At 40.3% G+C, this 19992-nt stretch overlaps 11 protein-coding genes and 1 non-coding gene across 12 annotated transcripts; 5 read left to right on the top strand and 7 right to left on the bottom strand.

Annotated features, from left to right (window-relative positions):
• Positions 1-211: 211 nt before the first annotated feature.
• On the top strand, positions 212-301 carry KLMA_R213. The gene is given in 2 exon segments: positions 212-247; positions 265-301. It is a non-coding gene; the product is annotated as a tRNA-Lys (tRNA).
• Positions 302-589: 288 nt separating this feature from the next.
• On the bottom strand, positions 590-2032 carry SEC61 (translocon subunit SEC61; the record flags this gene model as incomplete). The annotated part of the gene is made up of 1 exon (XM_022818042.1): positions 590-2032. One exon carries the CDS (start codon positions 2030-2032, stop codon positions 590-592), a length of 1443 nt encoding a protein of 480 aa, XP_022674748.1.
• A 392-nt stretch (positions 2033-2424) lies between these two features.
• Positions 2425-3873, bottom strand: MCH1 (Mch1p; the record flags this gene model as incomplete). The annotated part of the gene is made up of 1 exon (XM_022818040.1): positions 2425-3873. The coding sequence occupies one exon, from the start codon at positions 3871-3873 to the stop codon at positions 2425-2427; it is 1449 nt and encodes a 482-aa protein (XP_022674747.1).
• A 289-nt stretch (positions 3874-4162) lies between these two features.
• Positions 4163-5313, top strand: RAD14 (DNA repair protein RAD14; the record flags this gene model as incomplete). The annotated part of the gene is made up of 2 exons (XM_022818039.1): positions 4163-4195; positions 4357-5313. The coding sequence occupies 2 exons, from the start codon at positions 4163-4165 to the stop codon at positions 5311-5313; spliced, it is 990 nt and encodes a 329-aa protein (XP_022674746.1).
• A 177-nt stretch (positions 5314-5490) lies between these two features.
• VPS27 (ESCRT-0 subunit protein VPS27) lies at positions 5491-7305 on the bottom strand (the record flags this gene model as incomplete). Its single annotated transcript, XM_022818038.1, has 1 exon — positions 5491-7305. The coding sequence occupies one exon, from the start codon at positions 7303-7305 to the stop codon at positions 5491-5493; it is 1815 nt and encodes a 604-aa protein (XP_022674745.1).
• Positions 7306-7734: 429 nt separating this feature from the next.
• Positions 7735-8460, bottom strand: ROT1 (Rot1p; the record flags this gene model as incomplete). The annotated part of the gene is made up of 1 exon (XM_022818037.1): positions 7735-8460. One exon carries the CDS (start codon positions 8458-8460, stop codon positions 7735-7737), a length of 726 nt encoding a protein of 241 aa, XP_022674744.1.
• Positions 8461-9134: 674 nt separating this feature from the next.
• Positions 9135-10730, bottom strand: CLN2 (cyclin CLN1; the record flags this gene model as incomplete). The annotated part of the gene is made up of 1 exon (XM_022818036.1): positions 9135-10730. One exon carries the CDS (start codon positions 10728-10730, stop codon positions 9135-9137), a length of 1596 nt encoding a protein of 531 aa, XP_022674743.1.
• Positions 10731-12062: 1332 nt separating this feature from the next.
• Positions 12063-12941, bottom strand: KLMA_20416 (uncharacterized protein; the record flags this gene model as incomplete). Its single annotated transcript, XM_022818035.1, has 1 exon — positions 12063-12941. One exon carries the CDS (start codon positions 12939-12941, stop codon positions 12063-12065), a length of 879 nt encoding a protein of 292 aa, XP_022674742.1.
• A 146-nt stretch (positions 12942-13087) lies between these two features.
• On the top strand, positions 13088-14332 carry BBP1 (Bbp1p; the record flags this gene model as incomplete). The annotated part of the gene is made up of 1 exon (XM_022818034.1): positions 13088-14332. One exon carries the CDS (start codon positions 13088-13090, stop codon positions 14330-14332), a length of 1245 nt encoding a protein of 414 aa, XP_022674741.1.
• A 538-nt stretch (positions 14333-14870) lies between these two features.
• ARO4 (3-deoxy-7-phosphoheptulonate synthase ARO4) lies at positions 14871-15965 on the top strand (the record flags this gene model as incomplete). Its single annotated transcript, XM_022818033.1, has 1 exon — positions 14871-15965. One exon carries the CDS (start codon positions 14871-14873, stop codon positions 15963-15965), a length of 1095 nt encoding a protein of 364 aa, XP_022674740.1.
• Positions 15966-16352: 387 nt separating this feature from the next.
• On the top strand, positions 16353-18011 carry HIS7 (imidazoleglycerol-phosphate synthase; the record flags this gene model as incomplete). Its single annotated transcript, XM_022818032.1, has 1 exon — positions 16353-18011. The coding sequence occupies one exon, from the start codon at positions 16353-16355 to the stop codon at positions 18009-18011; it is 1659 nt and encodes a 552-aa protein (XP_022674739.1).
• Positions 18012-18142: 131 nt separating this feature from the next.
• Positions 18143-19582, bottom strand: SRM1 (Ran guanyl-nucleotide exchange factor; the record flags this gene model as incomplete). Its single annotated transcript, XM_022818031.1, has 1 exon — positions 18143-19582. One exon carries the CDS (start codon positions 19580-19582, stop codon positions 18143-18145), a length of 1440 nt encoding a protein of 479 aa, XP_022674738.1.
• Between the last annotated feature and the right edge of the window lie 410 nt (positions 19583-19992).

Here is a 19992-nt window from a genome sequence, read left to right as displayed (position 1 = left end):
ATATAGTCATAATTACATGTATATAGACAAATAATAATGAGTAAGAATTAACTTGCGCTTGAATATTCGCCAGTAATTGTAAGCTCTTCTGTTATGTTCCATCACTTACAAGCAGGGTTTTGAAAGAGAGATGAAAGCTTTGTTCGCGTATCTGTGTGAAAATACGGATAGAATATGTGGATGTATATATAGTGTTTAAACTGAGAACTCGTCCTTGTTAGCTCAGTTGGTAGAGCGTTCGGCTTTTAAGCATTGCTTGCAAGGAACCGAAATGTCAGGGGTTCGAGCCCCCTATGAGGAGTTCTTATATTTTTACTTTTTTGTTGTTTACAACATTGACAACAATTAGCATTGTTTGTCTATATTTTACTAACGAGAAAATATCTGTCTAAAAAGTTTCGGGAAGGTACACCAGAAGACAACTGTAATTATGTGATAGATATTTTTACTTCAATTTTATTTGCGTAATTGATTATAAAATAAAACAGACACTTAGTACTTATATGGTGCCAATGAGAATCTTGCAAGTTTTTCTTTTTTTTTTTATATATTTTGTTCCATTGCTAATATCGTGTTGGTCCATGCGATTTTACATCATTTCAGTGAAACCAGCCACCAAGTTCTTGGTAAACCCACCTTCTTTAGCAGCAATTTCGTAGTAACCATAGATGGTTGTAGTTGCCATTAATATAGATGTACCAGAACCTAAAGTTCCTAATAGATCAGAACCAACTGATAGTGCACCGATAACCGCACCACCAAAGGCTGCCGCAGTTGGAATAATTTTCTTCAATTCTTTGTAAACGTTAGTTTCTCTCTTACCATTGATGGTCAAACCTTGGTCTTTAAATTGCTTGGCAACATCACGGGGAGAAGTACCCGAAATTTCAATCCAAGTTTTGGAGAATAACGCACAAGCACCCAAGACAAAGGTAACATAAACAACAGTCTTGAATGGATCTAACAAGGCATCAGTTAAAGAAAAAGGAGGTTGGATGTAGTACGATAAACCGGAAATAGCAACTTGTTGACCCATTGGTGCGTCAGATCTAGTACCCCATACACCCAATAACTTGACCAATGGGTTAGTAGAGAATCTTTGATATAAGATTTGGGAAATCAAAAATACGTTAGAAGTCAAAGCAGACTGCAACATAATAGGAGTATTAGAAGTGTAGAACAATTTGATAGGGTAGTTACCGTATTGGCCTCTGGTTCTGGTTGACTTAACAGGCAACTCATAACGGAAACCTTGCAAATATAAAACGGATAAGAACACGCCAATTGTTGCAAATACTTGGAACATATTTGGCAAGTTTTCTCTGTAGAAGGCTTCAACCAAAGCTCTCTTCTTGTCCTTTCTAATAGCCAACAAATGGAATAAGGCAATAACAGCCCCTTCAAATTCCTCACCACGTCCAACATTGACTGTTGTTGGTGCAAAGGCTTTCCAAGTAATTTGTTCAGCAATGTTAGTGGCTGTGAACAAAGAAATACCAGATCCTAAACCATAGCCCTTAGATAATAGCTCATCTAACAACAACACAGTGAAGGATGCAAATATCAATTGGAAGATTAATAACAACGAAATTGCAAGACCCAAATCTGATGGCTTACCATAATTACCGGTTAAAACAACAACAACAGCTTGGCCAAAGGTTAGAAGAATAGCGAAAACCTTTTGGGCAATTTGGAAAAGTTCTCTATCCTGCTTGTTCTCCATGCTCACTTGAAGCAATTGAGTACCTTGCAAGAATTGGAAGATCATAGAAGAAGTGATAATTGGCGAAACACCAAGTTCCATCAAAGTACCACGATTAGAAGCCAACATAGCTCTTAACCAATACAATGGATCACTAGTTTCACTAGAAACGATACCATACAATGGAATCTGACCCATCACTAAAAACACCAATAGCGAAACACCAGTCCAGATCAACTTTTGTTTGTATGGGACTGGTCTCTCTGGTGCAATAACTTCAGGCAAGTATGCCTCGAACGGTTTGAACAAATCCAAAACACGACCACTCATTGTGTATCTTCCTGTCTTTCAATCCACAATTACGGTCTTGTACCAACTGTATAACCCAAAAATGCGCTTTTTGAACCTTCACAGACAGTGGAGAAATCCTACGATAACTTTATGTCGCTTTTCTTCCAACTTACTGTGTGTTGTTAAACAAATTAAACCAAAAAAGGTTCGATCTCTTAATTTTTCAAAGCTTTCACATTGCACGATTTTTTAAGAACACGTATTAAGAGAAGGGAATATTTACCTACTCACGCAGGAAACAAGTGTATGCAATCAAAATGGAAAGCCAAAAGACACTTACATATGGAAGGTAGAATGATTTATAAGTTATTATATGTGTATATGAAAATATAGAAGGTAAAAACACTGCGATTCGTATTCTTGTGTATATATTATGCATTCCTAAGTCTTTTTGACATTATAGTAGCGATGAGTATGATTCCCATCGCAAAAGATAAGGCAGCAGTGGATATTTTGAACACCGGCACAATACAATTTGGAGATTCTGCCAATGGATTGTGATTTGGATGTTGATGAGATGAAGTGCTAGTGGATTTACAATTAGAATCGTGGACGCGGGCGTACGCAATGCCAAAGAACGCAGAACCCATAGCAGGTCCTAACATGAATGTACCGTAGGCAGTTCCAAAAACTTGATCTCCCCAAAGGTTTAGGGTTAGCGAGGGGAATACTGTAAAAAGTCCACCATAAGAAAGTCCGCAGATTGCGCTCGCAATCGATAAGTATGTGACATCCACTACGTTCATAGCGTGAATAATAGCTACTTGGGCCAATATTGCGACGCTTAGTATAAAAAATATCAACGTGATTCTAGGCCATTGCCACTTGGTGAAAAGATCAACAAGACATCCAGAAACAAGTCTTGAACAAGTCGAAAATATCGAGAATTGTGTTAGCACATTATATGACGATTCGGGACCAAGAATCAAACTGCTTAAATTCACCATATTAGTATTGAACATCTCTAAAACACCCAAACCGAGAAGCATAACAGCCAAGAAGCTGTATGCAAGATAATCTGTTGCGAAGTTTCTTATTTTAATATAAAATTGGTCCTTTTTTCGCTGTGGTCCTAATAACGGTGATTCTTCGGAACCCAAACATTGCTCTTGTTCCTGTTCCTGCTCTTGTTCTTCAGCAAGCGCCAAGCGTAGTTTCATGATAGATATAGTGCTAGTGGAAATCCAAGTCAATATGAACACAAAAGAGTAGAAGACGGCAAAGGTTCCGAACACAACTCCGAGATCCAAGTATCCTTCTTTTTTGGAATGGAAAAATGGCAGCTTAAGAACTTGCAATCCAATGAGCGATGATATTCCAAAACAGGTAGTAGGAAAACTGATAGACAATAACTTTTTGTCAGGATACAACTTTGCGCATGTAACTAGAGCTCCAAAATATAAAGAACTGGTAGATATTCCGACCACGGCAAACGCAACTACTGATACGATGAAATTTGGGTCATGTCCTGAGCGAAAAACATGAGATAGGTATAGATAACTAGGCACATACCCAATAAACGATAACCAGCTCAAAATAACTGGTCCATGCGAATCCGATAAAACTCCTAATATTGGAGGTGTTAAATAAGCACCTAAATTTGCTGCAGCGGAAATCAAATTCACATCCAACGACGAGTAACCTAATCTTAATTGCCACGGTATAGTGTATACTGAAACCATGTTCAAAAGGCCAGCCGATATGCATGCAAATAATGAAATAATGAATGTAGAACTATGGATTGTTGACCATTTAAATGAGTTAGTCAACCATGTTCGTATGTGATATGTGAGCCGATGCTCCAAAGATGATAAAGTCATGCTTTTAAAGCTATGTTTTAGTTTATCTAAATAATTGCAATTGTATTGAACACAATAGCACGCTCATAAATGCCTGAATTCCGTTACCATGTTTCTTTAACTCTTTTTTTTTTTTATCTTGAAGAGTCTCTTTAAAATGAATAAATCAGTCATAATATAATATTTCCTTTAAAATAATCAAAAGCCTTTAAGAATGTAATATTGGCACCAATGCACTTTGCGATGAGATGTTTAATCAGATAATAAAAAATTATAGTTTAGAGGAAAGAAACCCAACGAATAACATGAAATGAATCTTACAGAGCAGCAGAAGAAACAGATCGTATGTATTTTCATACGCCTAGTAAGGAATAATTGCATTTGTATTCATTACTAACTAAGATATTTATTGTAAACTAGGAATTGAACAGACAAAAAGCGCTAGCAAGGTTAAAGCAACGGGGGATAATCAAGACGGCTACCGCTAATAACAGCAACACCAAGAATGATGGCCTTTCACAAGCAAATATTAAAGATTCGAATACTCGGAAGTCATTTGAACCTACTCCGGAACAGAAACAACTTATAAAAGAGAATAGAGAAAAGGCACTTGAACGTTTAAAACAGCGTCAGAATAACCTTAGAGATGCATCTAAATCTGAAAGTCCAGCTTTCGAAAAAGATAAAAGACCTTTAGATAAAATACGACCTAGCGTTCGAAGACAAGATTATATTGAATATGACTTTTCTACCATGAAGAATTCTTATGGAGGGTTTATCAACACCGAAGATACAGCAGAAGGCGAGAATAACAAGAGGGCGAAAACTTTAGAAGATTGGCAGGAAGAACAGAAGAACAGGAGGATGCTTTTTGAAGAAGAAATGCCTGCTTTTAATATATCTTCTGCACCTAGATGCACCGAGTGTCAGGTCAATATAGAAATGGACCCGTTAATGAAGAAAGTCTTCAAGCTTCAGGTTTGCAAAACATGTGTCAAGAATCATCCAGAGAAGTATTCATTATTAACTAAGACCGAATGCAAAGAAGATTACTTCTTAACAGATCCAGAACTTTCTGATACAACATTGTTAGACAGATTAGACAAGCCAAATCCACATTCAGGAACATTTTCTAGAATGCAATTATTCGTTCGTTGCCAAGTTGAAGCATATGCTTTCGAGAAATGGGGTGGAGAGGAAGGTCTAGATAAAGAATGGCAGCGCCGTGAAGAAGGACGAACAGCAAGAAGGGAGAAAAAATATCAACAGAAGTTAAAAGAGATGAGACTCAAGACGAGAGCGCAAGAATATACCACTAGGCTCAAAGAACTGAAACATGGTAAAAAGCATGTTCACGAATTTAGTGATGCTATTGACGGCGGTTTAAATGAAGATAATGTTAAAGTTCAAAAGCGAAGATGTATGACTTGCGGTCTTGAAATCGAAGAAATAGGACTATAGCATAACATTATGTAACGTTATCTTCTCATTTTATAGTACTTGATCAGTACTCAATCGGATACAATATATATATATATATATATTATATTAATTTATAGTAGTTTATAGTTCGCATGATTAGTTTTTCTGTTCATTTTGAACTTAGTTGAAGTTGAGGCTCAAATATTATGGGATTCTTTATAATTCGATTAGCAGCTGCTCCTGTTCTATTTCCTGTTCAGGCTCCTCTGTTACTTCAGGCTCTGACTCATGAAGGGATAGCTTACGTTGCGGAACAGTGGGAAAATCGAATGCAGTTATATTATCCTGTTTCACACGATCATCATCAGGGTATGGTCTTTCCGCAGAGTTATTCTGTTCTTTTTGCTCGGTGTTAATTGAATCATCTGGGTAAGGAGGTTCACTTGGTTGATCCAGAATAAGGCCATCTAATTGTGATGCTACCGAAGGGTTTCCGATTGGAGATAGTTGGGGATTAGAGAGTAAAGATGGCTGATTAGGCACATTGACAACACCGTTGGGCAGAATTTGAGGTTCTTGAGATACACTGTCTGGATGTTGCAAGGTAGATGGAGGTTGAGGTTGAGGTTGAGGTGCTATAGCTGGTTCAGTTTCTCTTTGATAAGACGGTTTATTAGTTTGAGGAACATTCTGGTAGTATGAATAAGGACTTTGAATAGGTTCAGGAACAGAATATTGCTGCGAAATACTAATATTTCTCAACTGCCTTTCAAGCATAGAGTCATACATGTTCATGATATCTGATATCTTCCCATTCATCTCATAAACAGAGTTATATTTTGATACTGTATCATTAAGAGTATAGTTTAATTTTGGTCTTACACCCAACACCTTTTGATATAACTGCTGAAGTTGTGTGTCTTCGAGGATAGCAGTTGGTGGCTGATTTTTCATTCTTTCCACTAATGAGGCAAAAAGATGAATATCCTCCTCATCAGCACTGCTCAAATCATAATTTGGCTGCGTTGTAATATTAGGGGCGGTAGGAGCAACATTAACAGATTGTGGAGATTGCTGAAATGCCCTTCTTCTTTCTTGTTCTTGATGTTCTCTTAAACTTGCTTCGATGGCTGCTTTCAACTCAGGGTCATCATCTTCCTCTGCATTTCTGACAGGTTCAGTTGTAGGAATCTCTGGTATAAAGGTATCTACATTAGGTCCGTTTTCTTTCAAGGATAGTTCTATAGCCCTTCTTAAATCCTCATCCTCATTATCCGACTGATTAGGAGCCTTCTTTTTGTTTTTGCGTTTCTTTCCCTTACTAGAACTCCGTTTAAGGTCGTAATCATCAAAACAGTTATCACACACACGGACGGCTTCAAAAATACCCAAATCTGGAAGTGGAATAGATTTAGAAGAGTGGATCTGGCAGAATACACCACCGCAAGATCTACAATGGTGTTTTCTATTTAATAATGTGAACTTGTTGGAACATATCATACAAGCATCAGAATCGATCCAGTCTGCTGGTGTCTTGGCATCAAACATAGCATTTAGGTTTTCATTAGGCTTCAAATTATCCATGTCGATACCTCTGGCCATTAATTTTTGATAAACTTTAACGACATAATTCAACTGGGAGTCATTTTTGAAAGCAAGATATAGTTCCGCAACTAACCTGCTGCAATATTGTTCTAATTCGTAATCTGTTGATTCACTCAAGATTACTTGTTCAAGACAGTCCATGAATTCTCTCGAGCAGATTTCCTTCAAGAATGGCACACCACCATTCTTCATACATACTTCAACAAGCCTCCAAACAGAGAATTGTAAATTTTGGTTATTTCTAGTTTCCATGGCCCTTTTCTTTAGGCACCTCATAGCTTCTTTTGGCGGAATTCGTCTTGATCGGATCACATCCGATATCTCTAGTGCTACCGGTAGGTCTACTTCACCATTTGGTATCATTTCATTAGTACAGCGCTTTATCAAAGCGTCAAACTCTTGAACGCTTATTGTTGGAAGTGCCATCTTGAACGTAATTGATATGCCAACAATTGGTTACAATTCTTAGAGTGTATCACTAATTTACTTCGGAAAAGCACCTATCTTCACTAATACAGATACTTATTCGAGTAGGTGTAATACGCTACTAGTACTAGCCTAAGCTTACGACTTGTTGACACATAGGAGATATTCCTATATATGAATTTTCATGAAGGCTTTGTTTAAAAGGGATTGATTCAATTAACTATAAATATACAATGTTAACAATGTGGCCAGTCACGTGATATACAATTAAAAAGAGATTATGCCGGATACAAATTCAAACGCGTATATATATACATAAATACACATAAGTGCGCGTATGTGCAGGCATATAGACACCGTGTATGAACCTTAATCTAATAGTATATATTTTAAAACATTTCAGTGGGTGTGTATAAATGGAAAGAAGGCCTAAGACAGGAAGAAGGCGATTGTTCCAACACCAATTAGAGCCACTGATCCCCACCAGTACTTCTCTACGTTAGGAGCGGTCTTTTTTACGGCATTAGTTTTGTGTCTGTTTTCAATACTTCTTTTTACCTGTTGTATAGTGTCTCTCTTTGATTTCCCGGTTGGCGCTGCTTCAGATCCGTCTGTTGGATTCAATGTTATGGTAGGAAGCATCATTGGTGGCTTATAAGCCAAATACAAAGGTTGTAGTGGACTACCGTCACTCCCGTATAGTTGTAGAGACTGCTTGCCATAGTATTCGTCTATTTGGACCAGGTAGCTCTTGAACACTTCTTTTTGGCTGTAACGGGTGTATGTAGATATACCTTTATCATCGCAAGGCTGGCTGAGAAGTTGTCTTCCGTCCACCTCAAAAGGTGTTAAAACCAAAGAACCGTTCTGTAATACTTCATAAGTACCATGCTGGTAGATTAAAACAGCTACCGGGCAACCAGGGTCTTGAGGGTTTCCAGAAACCTGGTACAACGCCTCTTCAAAGTGACCATCCGCAGTAAATGAATATGAGATCCCAGGTAATGCCGGTTCTATTAAGAGTTCCTCGACAGGATCATAAAATCCTGGACCAGTGAAAACTTGGTTAGACTTTGATGACCATGTACCCTCTAGCTTGTCATCCTGGCCTCTGATGGCAACGGCGAAGATCGAAAGAAGTATTAGGAAGCGCATATTTCGACTTGATAAAACAAAATTTATTTCCCCTCCTGAATAACAAAGAACAAAACCTTCGAGATTTGCAAAGGAAATAGCAAGCCTAAGGTATTCGATTCAAACACTGGTTACAGAATACTCGACTCTATACTTAATTCTCTAACAACAGAGCGTTTTCCTGTCCTTTTTCTGGTGTAACTGATTGTCTTTTTATATTTCTATATATATATATAGATGTCTGAATCAGTTTTCTGTTTGAATTTCAATTTTCATATATTGTTAAGAAACGGCACACAGAATAAATGTAATTAGAACTAGACTTTGCTTGCTCCAGAACAAAGAAATCGAGTACAGAAAGGAGAGAGGTACCTTTTTAAAATTACTTTACTCCACTAGGGGTTGATTTTCCTTCTGATCATTTTTTGGTCGTTTTTAGATGCTTTTTTATAATTTTGATCTGAAACTATATAGGAAATTATATCAGATCGGATCGGATCAGATCAGATCAGATCAGGACGGATTAGCTAATAGTTATTAATACACGATTATGTAATAACTAGAACATTAAACAGGTTCTATAGGTTGTCGGGAGAAGTTTCCACAGATGTCTACATTGATGAAGTATCAGATTATCGTCGGTGTTCTTGTTTTTTTTTAGTTTTGAGACGTTCGTTGACGGCCTGCTATTTCATTCATACCACTGTGTTGCCCAAAGATAATGATATTAGAGAGGAGCGGTTGCTGTTGCCGTTTGAGATGGACCCTCCACTAGAAAATACGGACGAAGATTGTCCCACGAATTTTGCTCTTGGAGGGACAATGTACGAGTTCACTTTATGACAAGTGGCCATTGATGCCGGATCGATGTTCTCCTTGTCTTCGTAAGTTCGGTTGATACTTGTGTTTGTTGAATGCAGACTTAGCTGCGAGTTACTATTTGCTGAGCTCGGTGTGAGCTTGTTATGCGTGAAAGAATGCAATTGAGGTGTCAAAGGCGACGAGTTCGATGTAGCGTATGTGCTGAATAGGCTATTATCCGACTGTGTTGACACCTTCCTTGAAGAAGATGGTGAAAAGTTTTGTTGAGAATATGGTGGGGAAGGGAAGTTCTGCTGAGCAGAAGGAACTTGGTATATTCTCGTTGGTGTGGAGTATTGCATTTGTTTCTGTTGAGACAAATACTCCAATTGTCTTTGATAATCCTTAATGGCTCCAATGAATTGAGCTACACCGTCAAATTCTTTATAGTGTTCCCAAAGTTGCTCGGGACAATCTAGTATGGCGTCGATATAAATATCGACAATCTTATCACTTGTAGCAGCAGCTGGGATTGGAGTCTGCAGAAGAGGGCCCAGCTCTTGATTAGTAAATTTATTGATCAATTGGAACATTCCGTGAGTGATTTCGAATTGTTCAAACTTGAGCAAGACGTATTGCCAACTTGTTAGATCGATCAAGAATTTCTTCACGTTGATTAATTGGATCTTTTGAGTCAAGTCGTCATCTTCTTCGTCTGCTTCGCATCCGAGTTCCTGTTCTTCATCTGTGGAATCCGACTCCTTATTAGCCGATGAGTCCTTGTCTTTGTTGTTCAACCATTTGCGGTTGTGTTCTAATTGTCTCTTATAGAGTTCGTACTGAATGGAGCAGTTCTCATCAGCATTTAATATATAGTCGTTGATCATTGGTTCGTAAATTTCCCACCCTAACGTGTTTAGAATGTGTCTTTCCATTTGGGTGAACATGGATTCGTCGAAGGTCTGCGAGTCATTACAAAGATGGATCAGCTCGGATAATCTAGGTATCCTTGCTCTAGGGTTTGGCCCATAGAATCTACCGCCTGTTGGAACACTGACGTTGTTGATTATGTGGTTGCAGCCACCCCAAGTTTTGGCAGCAAGCCATAGACAGGTTGCGACGACAAGTTTCACTTGCTCTCTCAACACGATACGTTTCGAACAGTAGCGGTCGTAAAGCCTTACCGACTGGTAGAATATTCCGTTCGTGACTCTTGTCTTCAACGCGAGCTCGAAGAAAAAGTTGACCACATAGTGTCTGGTCTTTCTTGGATCCAACTCAGGCTGTTGGTCGATGAGCTTTGCATCGGGTTTTAGCCTACACGATTGCGTGATGCAATTCATCGATATCTCTTGGTGGTAATCCTGAACTGTTTCGTAATGGGCCAAGAGCTCTGCATTGGACAATTCAATTGGATAGTATGTTTGCTTAGCAGTCACAATGAGACCCAATGACGACGATCCGTCTACGTGATTAGTAGCGTGATCCATATCTGTTTCTTCTTTTATTAAAAGCTCTCTCTTTCTATAGGCACGACCTCGGCGAGATATAGAAACTAACACACAGAAATGAGCGACTGGTCCGGAATTCTCAATGAAAACTAAAGAGACACCTGCGAGCAAGGGAGAGAGAAGGGAAAGAGTCTAATGCTGGGCTGAGACACTGGGCTGAGTTTCGATTCTACTGACGTCTTGGCTCATCCAATTCTTTACCAATCCTCATCAACAAAACCAAAGCTCACTGTATCACAACGTACTCTTGGTATATTATATAGGAAAGAGGATTGCATTGATGCAAACTCAAATTACACGAGAAAACAATAATGCGTTACCGTCGACCAAAACAGGCAGGCATCTTGACATTTTAGGGCGCACCAACGATACGTACCGATACGCTCCACCAAATATTTGCCGTGAAAACCTACTCTCATCGCTGCAGGAAAAACCAAAAAAAACCAAAAAATCAATAAAAAAAAAAATATCACACACATAGTAACAAACTAACCACCAACCTTTTCGCAGCTCTTCACTGAACATTCTGTAAAGATATTTCGTCCCAAGGGCAACCTTTTTTTTTTTCTTCTTCCTCTTCTTCTTCTTCTTTTCGTTTTTCGCCTCGCCCCAGTCTCTCGACTGCTTTCTGAGCTTCGTGAGAGCATCGAAATACACTTCTCATCACTCGATCTGGCAACCCTGTAACTATAGAACACCTTGCACCACCAGTCGCCCAACCCTAACCAAAATCTTTCAGAACAGGAAAACTGTCAACACACAACACTGTAACCGTGTGCCCTCCCCTATACGTTCCCGTACTTCCTTTCCTGCTTTCCAGCGCAAAACTAACCTTCGCGTACGCTCCATAAATGGATCACAGTTGCAACTGGAACAGGAAACCATGGAACTGTCCGCACTGCATCCATCGCCTTGGCTGCTCCAAAGATCGCCAAATTTTATTATGTTTTCCACTGCTATTTCCTAATTCTCACACTGAATGAAGAGTGAAAAATAAAAAAAAGACACGAAAAATAAAAAAAAAAACACAGGCCAGTTGTAGTAGTAGTAGTAGTAGTAGTAGTATTGGCAATATTTCGTTGCCGTGGTGAGGTCTCCAGTAGCCGTGGGCAGGGATCAAGGCCGAGGGAAGTCGAAACATCTGGAGCAGGGCGCAGAGCGCAGGGCGCGGCGCGGCGCGGTATCGTGCGGCGCGTGTACCAGTTCAGTTTTCGCGTGTTTTGCAAGCCATCTACTTCTGCTCGTTCCTCTTCTTGTCTTGTGTCATGTGTCTTGTGTCTTGTGTCTTGTGTCATGTGACTTTGGAATTTGTTAGAGTGCATCCTGGAACAAGGAAATGTGTAGGCGACGCGGGCTCAGGTTCTTCTCGATATATAAAGTCTCGCTCTGGGTATCAATCCAGGCACTTGTCACGACGCCCTTGCCCGTGATCGATTTGTAAGGGACCACTGATCCTTCCAACAGGAAGTAAACGGCGTGTTTGTCCTGCCCCAGGGTGTTCATCACCACACAGTAGACCTGAGAGGTACCTTCGCTTACGGCTACAGGCGTGTATCTGTGGTATCCTGGGGGCAAGGGTACGCTAGTTCGAAGAACTAGCCTCCCAGAAGGTTCGAACTCGTAGCTGTTGCAATATCGGGACAGGGTTTTCAGCTGTTTATCGTAATACGTGGCCACCAGCTGCACGATGCGGTCATCGATTATCAGGACATCGCTGTTCTCGCAGTCGAGCGTGATGTAGCCCATATCCTGTCGTTTGTCCACGTTGTAGACGTTCAGCATCCTTCTTGCCGCGTCCTGGATCAGCAGCGTGGATCTTGACCAAACAGCGTAGAAATTCTCGATCTCGTAGCCAACAGCAAGTACAGTGTCCTGGCCCACTGCGAGCGTATTCTTGTCGAAGGTATAAACGTCTATCCTTCTGCCGTGGTTTGCCAGGATCACCAGGTGGTCCTTGCAGTCGTCCCACAGAAGCGATCTCATCGCCTCTACTTCGTACTTAACTTGTAGCTTTCCATCCCTGTAGACGTACAGACTCCCTGTATCTGCTTCAACGTTGTACACCTCCATGTTATGGGTCCGATAGCAATTGTTGTGGCAGGGTCCTGTCGGCTCTGCTGACTCTGCTGGCTCTGTTGGTATGGTTTCTCTATGGCCCATCGGATCAATTTGATATTTCAGGGCATCCATCCTTTAGCTTTTCTTGAAACAAAAACATTATAACAATAGTATAGTATAATACAATATACAAAACCTTTGTCACAAAATATTATATTTCGTAAGGCGTTAGTGAGGAACTGCTGGGCTATTAAGAAGTGGTGAGGTGCTGGATCACGATGTGGGGTGATGATAGCAGCAGTGAAAATACTGGAGGGTTGTTCAAATGGACTGTTGATGCGTTGTTCCGTAGAGATGCGTCTCCGTCAGTTAAGTACAAAGACAACGATAGAGGGACGTACGTGGATAGTGCGAAGGTGAGATCGCGGCCAAGAGAAAGGTCGTCTTCATTTTCTGATCTTGACATTTATTCAAAGTTTGAGCTTCTGCCAGACGAAGAAGATCCAGAGCTTTTGAGGCCCGTAAGCACCAATGGTTTGTTTGATGAGAAGCAGAATACAAATACGTTCCATACTAGGAGAAACAGAAGAGATAGGCCAGTGGGTGACACGCCCAGTATACGGCGTGCTCCGAATCCTGACGATCCTGTAATCTCGGCTTTGTTCGGAGAAGCACCAACTAGAGGAACGGCAGCACCAGCAGCACCAGCAGCAACGGATTATCTACCTGGAAGAACAGATAGAGATGAGTTTCTTCCGGGCAAATTCCCATCGCCAACCAGGCCCATGAGTAATAGACAAACAGGTCGCGAGGATGAATTCGCACCACAAGCCCAACGCGTTCACGATTACACCCCGGAATACGTTAGCATACTGGACAAGTTGAGCTTGAATAGCAAGGCTTTACGGGACTTAAAACTCGATGTCCAACAGAAACAGAAATACGGCATGGAAAGAGAAACAGAACTAAAAGATAAGTACCTCCAAATTAGGCAAGAGCTAATACAGGAACTCAAACAGTCCAAAATGATATATGACAATTACTGTAAACTCTACTTCAAGTACAAAGAACTCAAAAAGAGGCCATTGATGCCAAACCAGCCTCTAGTGTCCAACACGTCCATGCTGGAAAAAATCAGATCACTAGAGTCGAAGGTCGTGGACTTGTCCATCGAAAATGACAGACTCGAAAAGGAGGCCGAACAACAGCGATTATCCTTCGAATTGAAGCAGCAAGAACTACAGAACAAATTCGAGGTTGAAAGACTCGTCTACGAGAGAAGAATCCAAGAACTACAGGACAAAGTACATGAAATGAGCACTGGCATTGCTGTTGGTACCGATATTGGCACTGGAACCGGCGCTAGTAACAACAACAACGACAATAGCTTCTACAGAAACCATCTCCATACCTCTAGTACTACAGCAACCACAGCAACTCCGCTCTCTGACAGCACCGCATCCCCATATAAAGAATACAACAACACCATCGACACGCAGTTCCTAAGAAATCTTGTCAAGTGAAAACCGAAAACCAAAAAAAAATAAAAATGGCTTAAAAGTCAGTTTATGAGCAAGCAAATCTCATTACAGTCTACTCTACTTTCCAGTGTGCATGTATACAGATTTATATAATTAATAACAGTTGTAATATTAGCAATCAATCAGATCTCCGGTTCCCCGTTCCATCGGACCCCTGACCTATCCCCACGCATTTCTTTCTAATTTCATGCTCGCTCAGGCCACTTATACCAACAGCACTCTTTAATTTACCGTGTCACTCTGTTTCCATGCATTGTTAGTCATAAGCCCTTTCCCGAACCACATGTCAGGCTCTTTCTGTGAGTACGGTTTCTTTTTGGGCTCGAAGACTTGAAAATTTCCAAAAAAAAAAAATGCATTATAAGAAACCATCGACTTGCGAAGAGTTGAAGAGATGACATTGACGAAAATATTAGTAAACAGTTTTGTAAGATCATCTTGTGATTCGTAAGTAAGTAACAGAATTTTGGATATTGCCAAATAGTAACTATAAAAGTCAATCAAGAAATACAAGAACGAAATGTCAGCTACACCACAACCTATGTTCCATGAACAAGAAGACGTTAGAATCTTGGGTTACGATCCATTAGTGTCACCAGCACTACTTCAGGCCCAAGTTCCAGCTTCTCCTGAATGTCTAGCAACAGCTCAAAGAGGTAGAAAGGAGTCTGTTGATATTATTACCGGTAAAGATGACAGAGTGCTGGTTATCGTCGGTCCATGCTCCATCCACGATTTGGATCAAGCACAAGAGTACGCTAAGATGTTGAAGGCTCTTTCGGATGAGTTGAAGGACGATTTGTGTATCATAATGAGAGCTTACTTAGAAAAGCCAAGAACCACTGTTGGCTGGAAGGGTTTGATCAACGATCCAGATGTCGACAACACTTTCAACATCAACAAAGGTTTGCAAGTATCCAGACAATTGTTTGTAAATTTGACCAGTCTGGGATTACCAATTGGTTCTGAGATGTTGGACACTATCTCTCCTCAATTCTTGGCTGATTTGCTATCTTTCGGTGCCATTGGTGCTAGAACTACCGAGTCTCAATTGCACAGAGAATTGGCCTCTGGTTTATCCTTCCCAGTCGGTTTCAAGAACGGTACCGACGGTACATTGGGTGTTGCCGTCGATGCTGTCCAAGCTGCCTCTCACCCACATCACTTCATGGGTGTTACCAAGCACGGTGTTGCTGCCATCACCACCACCAAGGGTAATGAACACTGCTTCGTTATTCTAAGAGGTGGTAAGAAGGGAACAAACTACGACCCTGCTTCCGTCGCTGAAGCCAAGGCTCAGTTGCCTGAAAAGGGTGTTCTAATGATCGACTACTCCCACGGTAACTCCAACAAGGACTTCAGAAACCAACCTAAGGTTAACGATGTCGTCTGTGAACAAATTGCCAATGGTGAAGATAAGATCATCGGTGTCATGATCGAATCTAACATCAACGAAGGTAAGCAATGCATTCCTCCAGAAGGTAAGGCTGGCTTGAAATACGGTGTCTCCATCACTGACGGATGCATAAGTTTCGAAACAACCACCGAGGTCCTACGTAAGCTAGCTGCTGCCGTAAGAGCTAGAAGAGAACTAAAAAAGAAGGCCGCTAAATAATTCACATAGAATCGAAAAAGACTCTCTCTCTCTTTTTAGCAGTTTGAACCATGTATTTAGTACTTAATTGGACATCTTTACTAAAATTCTTTGTAGACTTCTGATATATATATACATATTTTACAAAATAGATGTTCATATTCATCCTCTTAAACTAACTCTTTTTCAGTCTTAATGGTTGATGTTCAACGCAAAGTGATGACTCACTTAACTTTCTTTAAAGGTACTGAATCAATTTTTTTAAACTTTAAAATCTCTGACCAATGCTTTAGACATGAAATTACGCATCAAGTATAGATGAAAGAGAATAAAGATGAGAAGTAAAAGAGACGCTATATGATTCAACTGCTAGCCATTGTGGTAGTATAGATCCCTTTTTACAACATAATGAGCCTCGTTCATATAATTGACGTTGAGTCTGGAAATCTCCAGTCTTTGCAGAACGCTATTAACTATTTAGGATATGAGACTAAATTGATCAAGTCAGCTTCAGATCCAGAATTGCTTACTGCTGAGAGATTGATTCTCCCAGGTGTCGGGAACTTTGGTCATTTTCTTGACAATTTGGCATCTCGTGGATTTGAACAACCTATAAAAGATTACATTGCCTCTGGTAGGCCATTGATGGGAATTTGCGTCGGGTTGCAATCACTATTCGATGGGTCTGTAGAATCACCAAAAAGCAAAGGTCTAGGGTTAATACCAGGCACATTGAGCAAATTCAGCACCACTGATGGGAAGAGTGTTCCAGAGATTGGCTGGAACACTATTGTCCCAGAGGAAGATCTTTTCTTTGGACTAGACCCTTATAAGAGATACTATTTTGTTCATTCTTATGCTATGATTGTTAACGATAATCAATTGGACGTATTAAGAGGAAATGGATGGAAGACTGCCCTAACTAAATATGGAAATGAAAAGTTTGTTGCTGCAGTGCAAAAGGATAATGTTTTCGCAACTCAGTTCCATCCTGAGAAGTCCGGAGAAGCTGGTTTGAAGGTCATTGATAACTTTTTGAAAGGCATTCACCCAGTTACACAGTACACCGACGAACAAAAAGCTATTTTAGCTAATGATTACACCAACTTTGGTCTCACTAGAAGAATAATTGCTTGTCTAGATGTACGCACCAATGACCAAGGTGATCTAGTCGTTACAAAAGGTGACCAATACGATGTTCGTGAGAAGTCCGAAGAAGGTAATGTCAGAAATCTAGGTAAACCAGTAGAGCTTGCACAACGTTATTATAAGCAAGGCGCAGATGAAGTAACGTTCTTGAACATCACTAGTTTCAGAAACTGCCCGCTAAAAGATACGCCGATGCTAGACGTTTTACGATTAGCAGCCAAAACTGTTTTCGTTCCTTTAACAGTTGGAGGTGGTATCAAAGATGTAGTGGACACAGATGGCACAAAAATTCCAGCTTTAGAAGTAGCTGGTATGTACTTCAGGTCAGGTGCTGATAAAGTTTCAATTGGAACAGATGCGGTGTTTGCTGCAGAGAAATATTATGCTAATGGTGAAAAGGGCGATGGAACTTCTCCAATCGAAACTATTTCTAAAGCTTATGGTGCACAAGCTGTAGTTATATCTGTAGACCCTAAGAGGGTTTACGTTAAAGACCCTAGTGAAACAAAAAATAAATGTTTCGAAACAGTCTTTCCTAGCGAAGATGGAAAGAAATGGTGCTGGTATCAATGTACCATTAGAGGTGGAAGAGAAACGAGAGACCTTGGTGCATGGGAACTAGCTCATGCTTGTGAGGCTCTTGGCGCCGGTGAAATCCTACTAAATTGTATAGACAAAGATGGGTCAAATTCTGGCTATGATCTGGAATTAATCGATCATGTCAAGAGTGCGGTTTCAGTACCTGTTATAGCTTCTTCCGGTGCAGGAATTCCTGCCCATTTCGAGGAGGCTTTCGAAAAGACAAAAGCTGACGCATGCTTAGGAGCGGGAATGTTCCACAGAGAAGAATATACTGTGAAGCAAGTAAAGGAATACCTTGCTTCTAAAGGTTTGAAAGTGAGACTTGATGAATTTTGATAAAAAAAAACCCATCGATCTACTTCTTACTTCCTGTGACTTTTAACCCATATTAATTTTTGTCAGTACATATACAAGTACATATATATAGATACACACTAAACCGCAAGGTAATGTAGCCTACGGTTTTTTTAATCATCCATCTCATCAGCTCTCTTTTCAGCTTCTTCATCAGATAATTTAATACCCCCAGAGATGGAGAATTGACCACCACAACCAACAAAAACAATGCTGTGATCTTGGGTTGCAGTATTTTTTATTCTAGTTGGTGTTTCGATATCTTCACCGGCTGGACCAAGCCCAACAGCATAGGTTTCTCCGAAACCCCATGAGTATACAATACCATTCTTAGCAATAGCCAAAGAATGGTGAGAGCCAGCTGCAATGGCTTTGAACTTTGGCACATCTTCTAACTTCGTTGGCAAAGGAATGGAACGGGCCTTTCCATGGGCATCCTTGTAAGTATATTCAGGTAGTTTATCCTTTGAGATACCAACTTCGAACATATCTAGTCTACCACAAGAATACAAATCACCAGATTTTGATAGGATCAAAGTGTGATGTTCACCGGCTGCAACTGAGTCGACTTGAACGTCTTCTGGTAGAATAACTTCGGTTGGAACGCTTACTAAAGAACCATCCTCAATTTCAGTAGAGATACCACACTGACCAAATTGGTTCAAACCCCATGCATATAGTTTCCCGTCAGTAGCAAGGGCAAAAGAGTGATTTTCACCAGATGCAATGTATTTGATGTTATCCAAACCGAATGGTCTTGGATCTAAAGTTCTCAAACGAGAGCGCTCTAAAATTTTCCTACCCAATTGCTGTTGCTGACCATTACCCCAGGCGTAAACAATACCAGTTTCATCTAAGAACAAAATGTGGTCCTTACCAGCAGCCAATTGGACGATCTTAGCCTTTTTGGAGAAGTTTGGAACCTTCCATGGCTCTTTTTGGATTTTGATTTGGTCTTTGTAGAACCCCAAGATACCCTCGTTGCAACGGAAGGTACCCCATGCATAAACATCACCGTTTTCAAAGAGCGCAGCAGACATGTTATCTGTAGCTGCTATCTGAACACATTTTAGTTCATCCAGGGGCAATGATTCCCTTGGAATTTTGGTTGGAGTAGATTCCAACTCGTTTAGATCACCATCTTCATCGTCACTAGCATCTGCATCCATATCCTTCAAGTTTTCAGCAGCACCACTAGTGTCCCTACCCAAAGCAGCAGAGTCATTGGTACCCCAGGACCAGATGTTGTTGTCTGAGTCCAAAGCTAAAGTATGCATACCTCCAGCTGCGAATGACACGATCTTTGCTTCATCTTTTGGTAGCAATGGGTTCAATCTAGGTCTTTTCACTTCCTTGTTTTTAGCTAGAGGACCAAGACCCAATTCACACATAGAACCAGTACCCCATACAAATATATCTAATGGAACCACGGATTTGTAGAAATGCTTGTAATCATCTTGTGAATTGATACTCACAAACTTATGATTCAAAGTGGAATGCAAATGCTTTCTTTTAACAGGCGTATTGCCAACACTAGCTGATCTTTTTGACATTATTGGAGAGTCTTTTGTAGTTGTGTACTAGTTTAAGATACTAAATGATACGGAATTTAAATTCTTCTCTACTATAATTACAGGTGTTCATCTTTTCTCATCGCACTTCCTATTTGATCTACTACAAACAATGCCTGCCAACTGAAAAATTTCAAGGTCCTGTAGTGTTGACGGCACCATAATCACGTGCCAAATAAGAAGAAACATGCCAACAAATAGGCCTTATAAGAGAAAAATTGTCTAGTTTTGCCCCGGGAATGTCGAGTAGGTTAAAGAATACAGTCGGGTATTTGATTAACATAGGGCTATGATTGGCGATATATATAGTTGCTTTATAGGTATCCTTTCTTCACCGCTTCAACTTTCAGGTAATTGGGATCTGTCTGTCGCCTGACTGTTTTGTTCATGCC

This window comes from Kluyveromyces marxianus, chromosome 2, assembly GCF_001417885.1.
Source record: "Kluyveromyces marxianus DMKU3-1042 DNA, complete genome, chromosome 2".
Classification (NCBI taxonomy): Eukaryota; Fungi; Ascomycota; class Saccharomycetes; order Saccharomycetales; family Saccharomycetaceae; genus Kluyveromyces; species Kluyveromyces marxianus.
The sequence above is the reverse complement of the archived record's forward strand: the minus strand, read 5'-3'. Positions and strand labels throughout refer to the sequence as shown.